Genomic DNA, 9,935 nt, shown 5'->3' with positions numbered 1-9,935 from the left:
ACGTCAGGCAATTATGCTCGACTCTCCACGACCGAAGGAAGTCACTGTAGGTTGAGGCGCTGGAAGCGCGGTTCAGTATCATCGTCTTCGTTAGCGAGGGGGACATTCGTCACAGTGCCGAAGGTTCCTGTGTCTTTCGGTGTCAAGTTCTTTGACTTCGATACTGTAGAACGCTGCTGGATCTTAGACTTGGATTTAATACATGACCTCATCCTTAGTATGGCATGGCTGGAGCACCATGAACCATGAATTGTGTGGGGGTCGATGGCCTTGGGCGTTACGCGCACATCCCCTCTTGGTGCTATGGTGAATCATGAACCCACCTCTGCTAGGAAGCAGAAGCGCTTTTGGCGCGGGCACTGGACCAAGACGGTCAATACGCTGGACATCGCAGTATTCGAGCTGTCAAACACCGAATTTAAATTAGCCAGGAGTCCCGAGCGTGGCTCGCGGGCTGAGCTTGGGTGGCACTTAACCGATTAACTCGTCGTCGTTTTTAAACGAAGCTGTTTTGTAGGACATCAAAAGAGTGCTGAACGCACGAAGTGCATCGTCGATTGTGAAGGATCCCTCGATTCATACTACCCTTTTGTAAAGGAAGTTCAAGCCGTCGTCTCCGAAAACCCGCCGTCGGTCCTACCTCAAGACCGAGGTTTGTGCCATGGGATCGACCTTGTTCCGGGAACCAAATACTGCGTAACACACCGCCCAAGGAGCAGTGTGAAGTCGGTGAAGCCTTTTTCTTTGCGAAACACGAGGCAGTAATGGTGCATGAGAGTTAGTCTTGCCATTCGACATCCACGTTTGAGAGTGGCTAGTGATGCCCCAAGGGCAATCAAATGCACCAGAAACTTGAAATCGTCTTGTGACGCAATTGTTCAGGTTCCATCGAGCGTATGCACAGCCATAATTCGACGATATCTTCGTCCACAGTCGCGCAGGACACGGAAAGACAGATGAGGAAAGACACATCGTCCATTCGAGAGCGGTGCTCGAGTGCATGCGCACAAAGAAGCTGTATGCTGATGGTGATAAGTGCGTCTTCGGCGCAGAAAAACCTCCTTTTTAGGGTGCCTCATTGGGAAGCTTGGCCTTCGAGCGGATCCCGATAAAATCAAGGCCATTGTGCGCTCGCCGGTTCCAACGAACCAAAAGAACTCGCACTAGTGGCTTGGCCTCGCCAACTACTAGTATACGTGCAGCAAGAACTCCGCAGAAATAGCACGACCATTGTAAAAAGGACGCGGAATGGTATTGGGACACCGAGCAATGGGAGGCTTCTGACATGGATTAAGACAGCCTCCTTCATGCACCAATAATGGCGTTGCCAGACCATGATCGTCCTTTTAGTGTCGGCTGTGACACTTTGGACTTGCCATCGGCTGTGCACTGCTGCAAGCAGACGCCGAGGGGCGAGATCGGGTGATCGCGTTCGAATTTCGCCAGCTTAAGGCTGCGTAGAGGAACAATTCAGTCCACAACAAGTAATTTCTTGCGATGAAGTATGCACTTGTCAAGGATCCCTGCTTGGCATAAAGCCGTTTGTAATCTACACAGAGGATGCGTCCTTAAGCATTATGACTCAGTCGCCTCACTTCTCGCAGAAAATGGCCAGGTAACTCTTATTCTTTGCAGAATATAACTCAGAGGTGAAGTATAAGCCAGGAATGCAGAATGCTTTGGCTGAAGCGTTGTCACGCAGACCGGGCTATGAGCTTGCTCATATCACGACGGTGACGTCGTCAGTGTCGGATTTGATCCGCGCCACATACGCGGGTATTATTATGTGTGTAGCGATGATCGAGGCTCTAGTTTGGAAGCTCGGACAAGAAATTGTCGGCGTTTGCGCATACGGTTACACCGATATTCGTTGACTAACGGGTTGCTGTATTATAGCACCGATTCAGCAAATTCGCCACGAATTGCGGTTCCTCACGATGAGGATTTGATATACCGTATCCTCTATGAGGCCCACGACACCCCACTTAGTAAAGCATCTCGGTTGTGAGAAGACGTACAGCTCGGCGAGTTGCCATTATTGGTGGCCCAAGCTGTATACTTGGAGTAAAGCGGAGTTGACGGGTTCGGCCGCAATACTGACGTGCCGTATCGACTTAAAGTTTAGTTTATGTCGAATGTTGTCTGAGACGAAGCAAACATATGTTTTACTGTATGATAATGAGATACGATATATCCACAGCTTGGGGATGTGAATGGCGGGCTTCTAATAAACAAACCCACAGTCCTTATCATGATACTTCATCAGGGTTAGTACATTGGGGCTTTGCTCTGACTTACCGCCATAATAGAATACATAACTCGTTGCATCAGCGAGGTAGCTGTGACGTATGGGCTTACAATTGCTGGCTGTATAAAAGGGGGAGATCGAGATGGCGTGGTATGGCTTCGGGCAGCAAACTTTCTTAATGGGATAGACTTGCACCAGCATAAATATGTGTGGGCTCAGGACCTGCAAGTTTAAACAAGTTTTTGTTCACAAGCGAGGCTGAACTCTGATAAACGCTTCACGATTGTTATAGATGCGGTGTGACCGATAAATTTGTAAATTGAGAGTCAGTATACTTTATGATTGATACATATGTCTGATACACTCAACAGCTTTACAACGTCGTAGAAACGACACAACACAACGTATTGCGGATGCATAAAAGGCAAATCACGCAAGCAATTTGAGTATGCTAACTAGCAAGACGATTGCCGCATTTGAGAGTTGCTTTGTCGCGCAATAATTACAAATAAATTTACCTGGCGAAAGAATACAATTAATAAAATAAATTGCTATGAAGTGCATCCTTTTTTGTCAATATTTAATATAATCTGACTCAAAATGGTCAACATGATAAAAAATGGTCGATATCAAATAATATTGGAGAGCTGGTATTACTGATGCAGCTCCAGTGCTGACTAAACTCTCCCGGTCTTTCCAAGCTGTTGATGTCCGTGTGCAACGTAGTCGACTTGGCCGAGGACTTCTTTTTGTTCACATTGACTTGTATTGAATGAACAGATTTTTGTTTTATTAGGTCTGTAATCTGACAAGCGTGCCTATTTAAAATGATTTATATATCTGGCCACTCGGTCAAAATAGGGCCTTGCTCCTTTAGCCAAAGTATGGATTGCTTAAACTGAATTGCACGTGTCTCTCCACCAGTCAACGCAGCAGCAGGCTCAGATTCTCACATAGTTTGGATCTTCTTCAACAATATTGCCGGTTTCTTGATCGTCGTGTCGACCAACCATAAAATTTTGTTTAAAAGCGCGCGATCTTTTATGTACGTTTATCGTATACAAAGTAAGAACGTTCTTTTTTTGCACGAGCTTGAAAAAAATTAGTTTGCCTGTCAAACACCTCAGCGCTCCGCCTCTTGAGTGGTGCATCACTTCCAGACGCTCAAATCCTGCAGCGTCTAAAGCTGCCACGCAAACGATAAGCCATCAGTGCTGATATGCTACAAATAATTCTGCTTTTATTATACGAATTGCACCCAAACAAGCATAGCATAATCATTACACGAATCTGCACGCCATTGACCGAAGGGTTGATTCTACTTTCAAAATGATTTCGCCCAAGGTCATGAATGAGCTACACCAGGCTAAGCTTGTGCCAACACAATTCACCGTGCCTAAACCGGGAGAAAATGCGTGGTCCCCAGCTGAGCAACGTCGATTCTGGAAGGCCATTAAGCGGTTTCCACAAGGGCCTTGGACAGCCATTGCTGCCTGTGTCGGTTCCAAGTCTACTCGTCAAGCTATGACCCACGCACAAAAGCTGCGACAAAAGCTCAGTCGATGGAAACGCCGTGTGCGTAGCGACTCGATCAATTCGTTGAGCTCAATTTCCAGTGCCTCAACCACGACTAATGATAAACGAATCACTTGCAGCAACGAGTCTCAGTCCCCGACAAAAAGTATCCTGAACCAACCTGAAGAGAGAGACACAAACTTGGCTGATGATGGCTCATCAGTAGACCGTAAAGAATTTAATGAGTTGCAATACTTTGTTGATCAAGAGCAGGTGCACGATACGCATGACGACCGCTACTTGGAGCACCTGCTCTCAGAAATCGAACCTGTGCTGGAGCACGTTGCGTACTTTACGAACAACACGATGGGAGCAAAGGAAGCGTCACGGCTACTGACAGCAAAAGGATACGGCAGCGAGCAAGCGCTCTATATAAAGCATCGTGCTGATATTGAAGAGTCAGAGCATGAATCCTTAGAGCACACGTGGAGTCAAAGCATTCCGACGACTGCCTACCAGCAGCGCAGCTCGCAAGCTTCATCAACATCATTTTACTACATGTCCACCCAAAGCGGCCACAATTATATTTGCCAACTATAAGACAGGTGGTAGGTGTAGAAATGGCGTCGTGGTGTTGTGCAAAATGCGTACGAAAAGCCCACGTGTAGTGAAGCTGAACTAGTCAGCAATTATTGTTTCGCTTCCTGTTAGAGTTAAAAGATAGCGAGGGTATTGATAAAGTCTAAATTGAACTTGCATGCGTGTCCAAACTGCGTGAAAGTTATCTAACATTATCCAATTTCGCAAGATTAACTTCACGTGGAAGTTTGGATGACTACCATGACGTACATGTATGCGCAAAGATTAATATCTCCATTTAGTTTATTTCTCGAAGTGCCCGTCAAAGCCAACGAAGCCAGCCATGAGGAAAACGTGAAAAAATGGTTTTTTTTCTATTCGAGAACACCAGTTCCAAGCACTCGTAAGGCGACCATCAATACATGAGCCTGCATCAAAAAAGTTGTCAGCACCGCTGCCGTCAAATCCGTGCTTGAAAAAATCGCATAAAATACGCTTTTGGAGGGATTCAGCACCGCCAAAATTGTCTATAATGTATGCAGACGTGTTTGGCTGTTCTGCAAGTGCTGGAATTTCGTGCACTGTGTTAACAATTGGGCTTAAGATACGCGAAATTTGCGTATATTTGTCAATAAACATGAGTGCATTAGGCACATTGTGGTCACCAAGGTGTACCACCGAGGAACCAACCCATCGAGGACGCATCTTTTGGGTCTGATGTAAAACTGAGTGCACCAATCGCGACGTCTCGGGTGCTTGCTGCATGCGATTAAGTCCTTGCCCAGTATCACGAAGACGGTACATGCAGCCACCCAGCAGATCATTTTCTACAACCCACCAAAGACGCAGCATTGACGTTGTGATGTTCTTCCATAGCAACAGAGACTGTAGCACATATTCATACTGACTCATATGGCTGTGACTAAGCCTTGCGCCATTCTTTCCAGCCCGAATTTCAAGACTGAGCCCTGGTTCTACCTTTTCAGGATTAAAAAACGTCTCTAGGAGATTAATCATGCACGTGATTGGTGATCGATTTGATGCCAAATAGCTTTGGCTGTCAGATATGGAAGCGAGGCATAACCGAATCTCTTCTTCCGTCAATGACGCCGACGAGTAGTCACGCACGAGCTCCTCAATGGCTTGTTGTTTGTCACGCGCAATGCGCTGTAAGGATTCTGAATCTTTTAGTAAATCAGGATACGCCCCAGCTACAGATGTCGCAACTTCGCATCGAGTATCACGGAGCATCTCCAAGGCATGACGTTCCTTGAGCAGCGATGCCACTGTCTTGATAGGTGCTACACACGAAAAGCCCAAGTAATTTCTAATTTCACGCAAGTTAGCGTCCTGCAGTAAGTGAATCATTTTTCCGTAATTGTTGCGCATACGTTCAGGATTCATGATTTTATAGCGACGTCCAATCTCAAAGACCTGAGAAAAAAATTCTTCGTTATCCTTGAATTGCTTGCCCTGCACCAGTCGACGGCCCTTGCGAAAGTTATTGGCAATCATGAGACCGGACAAGATTCCAAAAACCTCATTCAGTTCATGGACTACGCGCTTGACGTGGGAGCGATAAGACAAAACGTCCACCTTGTCCGTGTATTCGCTCACGTTAAGAGCTGCATCCAACAAATTAAAAAGAGCACGTTCTTCCTCGTTCAGACGCAGCGGTATGTATGATGCCTCCTTCATAAGTGCTGACGGAACAATATCAATCTCACCCATCAACTCGTCGTCTTCGTTGTGGCTGTTGTTTTCGGACTCTATCGCGCTAATAACTTTACCAGCCGATCCTATAGTCGTAGTTGACGGAGGATCAATTACAGGTGGTGAAGATGTCAAGTTCTTTCTCCCAGGTTCTGAAGAAGTCTGCGAAGTATCAAGATGTGATGAAGATGTGGCGTTGACATTACGCATGGCGTCAGTACACTTTGCTAAAAAATCGGATTTGATATGCCGCAATCGTGATCCAGAACGATGTTGTGCTTTAAAGCATAATGGGCAGTAAACGTCCTCGCAGTCTTCACAGCGCATGGCAGCCGCCGTGTCCTCGCATTCGACGCACATGAGTGGCGCCATTGCTGAAAAGGTTTATTGAATAGTCTAAATTTAATTCGTACTTTTGTAAAACAGAAGGGAGAGCACGAAAATTAGCCACCGCGAGCAAGCGAGCGAAAGCTGATAGAACTTGACATACAGAAGCTAAGGGTCGATACTTAAAGCCTACCTCCTACCCCTCAGATATTATGGGTGCGTCTAGCTTGCTTTGGAGAGTGCGGGGAGTGGCGAGATTGATTATGAAACCCTTCTGATTTTACATATTACAGAGGACGAAGTGTATCCCATGACGCTGCTGACCGAGGAGCTAAAGAGCGATGAGGTAGAGACTCGCATTAAAGCTATGAGGCGCCTACGTACCGTAGCACTAGCACTAGGTCCAGAACGTACGCGCTCAGACTTGTTGCCATTCCTTCGTGGTGAGTTCTTGTAGTGATTGATTTTGATGCGGAACGCGATTTTATTGTTAAGTGGAGCAGGAGCTACGGAAGATGAAGATGAGGTGCTCGTGGCATTAGCAGATGAGCTCGGTGGATTTGTCGATCTTGTGGGTGGTGCCGAGCACGCTGCATCTCTTGTAGAGCCTCTTGAAATTTTAGCGGGCGTGGAAGAAACTGTGGTGCGCGATCGCGCCATTAATTCTTTCCAGAAAGTAGTGGCCGTAATTCCAAACGTGGGTGACGTTATGGTGCCGCTGGCCAAGCGTTTAGCCGAAGGAGACTGGTTTACATCTCGTGTTTCTGTTTGTTCGCTCTTTGCTTCCATCTACGCGAAGGTGGCAGATACTGGACGAAAAAAAGAGCTGCGCGAGTACGTTTCCATGGTTATTAAAGTAAACAAGGATTTCTAACGAGCTTTGCTGTACATATTTGTTGTGGTGTGCAGTCTATACCAGATGGTGTGCAATGACGACACACCTATGGTGCGTCGCGCAGCTGCGTCGAATATTGGTAGTTTTGCTAGTGCGATGGAGAAAGAGCTGATATCAAGCATTATTTTGCCACTCTTTCGCGCGCTAACGGCGGACGACCAAGACAGCGTGCGTTTATTGGCCATTGAAAATTCCGCTGCAATTGCCGAGCTGCTGTCGCAGGAAGAGAATTTGGTAAAAGTGCTGCCGATTGTGCGGTCGTCGGTCGAGGACCGTTCGTGGCGTGTACGTTTTAGCATCGCCAAAGACTTTTTTCCGCTTTCGCGCGCTATGGGAACCCAAATTACCGAGTCGGAGCTTCTTTGCTGCTACACTAATCTTTTGCAGGTACGACAGCAATCTACCAGCAAAGAAAAAAGAGTGTGGATTATAATCTGCGAGACTTTCATTTGTTTTACAGGACGCTGAAGCTGAAGTGCGAGCTGCTGCAGCGAAAAACTTGTCGGGCTATATCTCCATTATTGAGTTCGAGCTGTTTTCGACCGAGATTTTGCCGCTCTTGTCGGCTCTGTCTCAAGACACGGCCCATAATGTTCGAAGTATGCATTCTGTATCATGTGATGTTGGGCATAGGTTTTTATTTACAAATTTTGTTTGCTGTAGCGGCTGTATCTATCGCGTGTATGGAACTTGCACCTAAGCTCGGTGAAGTCGCTTCTAAGTCGACACTGGCCCCTCTACTTCTGCTTTTTTTGCGCGATGAGGTTGTAGACGTGCGGCTTAACATATTGAAACGTATGGAACTTCTTGCACAGTGGATGGCATCATTTGAGTCAGTGCTTCTTCCAGCCATCGCTGACCTGGCGCGCGACTTGCAATGGCGCGTGCGTGAAGCTGTGATTTTGTCAATTCCATCCCTTGCGGGTAGTCTGGGTGGTCATTATTTTCAAGAACACTTGCTGGAGATCTATGTCAGTGCCTTCACCGACATGGTGGGCGAAGTCCGTTTAAGTGCCACAAAAATTTTGCCGCAGTTGCTAGAATCGCTGGGTAGCGATTACATACTTCAAAACATCATGCCGCGCCTTAACCAGATCTTCGAAAAATCTGTGATCTATCAGGAACGTGTTAATGTGCTACACGCGCTAAAACAAATGGCTGTTGAGCAGGTGTCAAGTGATTTGTTGGCGGTCCTGATGACGCTGGCAATCCGTGGCGCGCACGACAAGATTCCAAACGTTAGGTTCGTGGCTTCGATGACTTTAGAGCAGCTGTGTAAACTCGCGGATGCTTCTGTAGTAGCTGCTCAAGTTCAGTACGTCACTCACCAGTCTTTAAGTTGTGATTGCCATTCTGAAAGTAAATATTTTTGTTGCTCGTGTGTACAGGCCGTGCCTGTCGGAAATGGTGAATGATTCAGACATGGACGTCAAGTATTACTCGAGCATCGCACTTGATGCGGTTCAAGGCTAGACGATGTAGGAATTCATAAGCATTGTTGATTTTTCACTACAATTTAAGTTCGCTTGTCAACTCCTTCATATACAGAAATTTGATATCCAATTTAAGTGTTCAAGTCTTTTTCATGCACAATCTGTATTCAGGGCGTTCTATCTATATCCGCGGCAGTACTATTGTCTCAATAAAGTACTGATGCCAGCGTGTGTCATCGGTAATCTCAGGGTGAAAGGCTGTGACAAGAATGTTGTCTTTGCGTGCAGCAACAATGACATCCACAGGGTCAGAGCCGTCTGCAGGCTTGGCGTTTGCCACACGCGACAAAATCTCAATATTGTCGTCCACTGAGATAATGGCAGGCGCGCGAATGAACACTGCATTGTATGGCGTAGTATCGAGACCCGGTGGACCAGCTATAAGCATTTCGAAGCTGTGCACTTGCGCCCCGAAAAAGTTACGCGAGACCGAGACGTTTAGTCCGCCAATAAGCGTTTGACCACCCTCTTCTGCATGCTTTGCCTGCTGGCTCAACATAATCATGCCAGCACACGTGCCCCAAATCGGGCGACCGTCTGCAACCCACTTTTTTAGTGGCTCCACAAGACCCCATCGCACGGCTACCTTGCCAATCGTAGTGCTCTCGCCTCCAGGCAAAACGAGTGCGTCCACGGTCTCAAGCTGGTTGGGCAGACGAATAGCATTTGCTTTTACAATCACACGTTGACCCGCCACACTTATGTTATCCAAACCTTGAAGCATCGAAATGTGCTCCTCAAACGCGCCCTGAAGTGCGAGCACACCTACGGTGACCGTCTTGGTGGTCTCCATAGTATCGAAATTAGAGCTTTTTATAAAGTACGTCTCGCTCATTTCTATAATATTAGATAATACAGGTACTATAGAACTTAATCGATTTTCAGAGCCCTTAGCATACAACTCATGGCATCTGAGGCGCATCTGCGTGCGCAGTATGAGGTGCGTGCCGCTTTTCTATATCTGATCACAGTACTTTATGTTATTTCGGGGTGCAGATATTAATGAAAGAGAACAAGATGCTTAAGACGAGTGTGGATAAGCTGGACCGCGAAAATCACGACCTAAAGCGCTCGGTGTACGAGCTAACGCTAAAGTACGGGGACATCTCTCTATTCGCATCACCTGAAAATCAAGTTGAAGTTGAAAGCGATGGATTGACCATCA

The 9,935-nt window shown here is 46.7% G+C and overlaps 5 protein-coding genes across 5 annotated transcripts in view; 3 read left to right on the top strand and 2 right to left on the bottom strand.

Annotated features, from left to right (window-relative positions):
- Positions 1-3,577: 3,577 nt before the first annotated feature.
- Positions 3,578-4,363, top strand: PHALS_02868 (myb-like dna-binding; the record flags this gene model as incomplete). The annotated part of the gene is made up of 1 exon (XM_024717327.1): positions 3,578-4,363. The coding sequence occupies one exon, from the start codon at positions 3,578-3,580 to the stop codon at positions 4,361-4,363; it is 786 nt and encodes a 261-aa protein (XP_024582837.1).
- A 282-nt stretch (positions 4,364-4,645) lies between these two features.
- On the bottom strand, positions 4,646-6,427 carry PHALS_02867 (hypothetical protein F443_14273; the record flags this gene model as incomplete). Its single annotated transcript, XM_024717326.1, has 1 exon — positions 4,646-6,427. The coding sequence occupies one exon, from the start codon at positions 6,425-6,427 to the stop codon at positions 4,646-4,648; it is 1,782 nt and encodes a 593-aa protein (XP_024582836.1).
- A 167-nt stretch (positions 6,428-6,594) lies between these two features.
- Positions 6,595-8,750, top strand: PHALS_02866 (Protein phosphatase 2A regulatory subunit A and related proteins; the record flags this gene model as incomplete). Its single annotated transcript, XM_024717325.1, has 7 exons — positions 6,595-6,598; positions 6,676-6,825; positions 6,886-7,216; positions 7,292-7,664; positions 7,738-7,876; positions 7,941-8,592; positions 8,666-8,750. The coding sequence occupies 7 exons, from the start codon at positions 6,595-6,597 to the stop codon at positions 8,748-8,750; spliced, it is 1,734 nt and encodes a 577-aa protein (XP_024582835.1).
- Positions 8,751-8,891: 141 nt separating this feature from the next.
- On the bottom strand, positions 8,892-9,563 carry PHALS_02865 (pyridoxal 5-phosphate glutaminase subunit pdx2; the record flags this gene model as incomplete). Its single annotated transcript, XM_024717324.1, has 1 exon — positions 8,892-9,563. The coding sequence occupies one exon, from the start codon at positions 9,561-9,563 to the stop codon at positions 8,892-8,894; it is 672 nt and encodes a 223-aa protein (XP_024582834.1).
- Positions 9,564-9,674: 111 nt separating this feature from the next.
- Positions 9,675-9,935, top strand: part of PHALS_02864 (uncharacterized protein) — a gene marked incomplete at both ends in the record, with an annotated part of 302 nt that continues 41 nt past the window's right edge. The window contains 2 exons of the mRNA XM_024717322.1: positions 9,675-9,710; positions 9,767-9,935. The exon at positions 9,767-9,935 is cut by the window's right edge and continues 41 nt beyond it. Coding sequence (XP_024582833.1) covers positions 9,675-9,710; positions 9,767-9,935 — 205 coding nt within the window. The remainder of the gene's footprint in view (positions 9,711-9,766) is intronic.

Source organism: Plasmopara halstedii (genome assembly GCF_900000015.1).
Source record: "Plasmopara halstedii genome assembly, contig: Scaffold_2061, whole genome shotgun sequence".
In the NCBI taxonomy this organism is placed as follows: domain Eukaryota; phylum Oomycota; class Peronosporomycetes; order Peronosporales; family Peronosporaceae; genus Plasmopara; species Plasmopara halstedii.
Note: the sequence above shows the minus strand (reverse complement) of the source record. Positions and strands in the feature narration are given on the sequence as shown.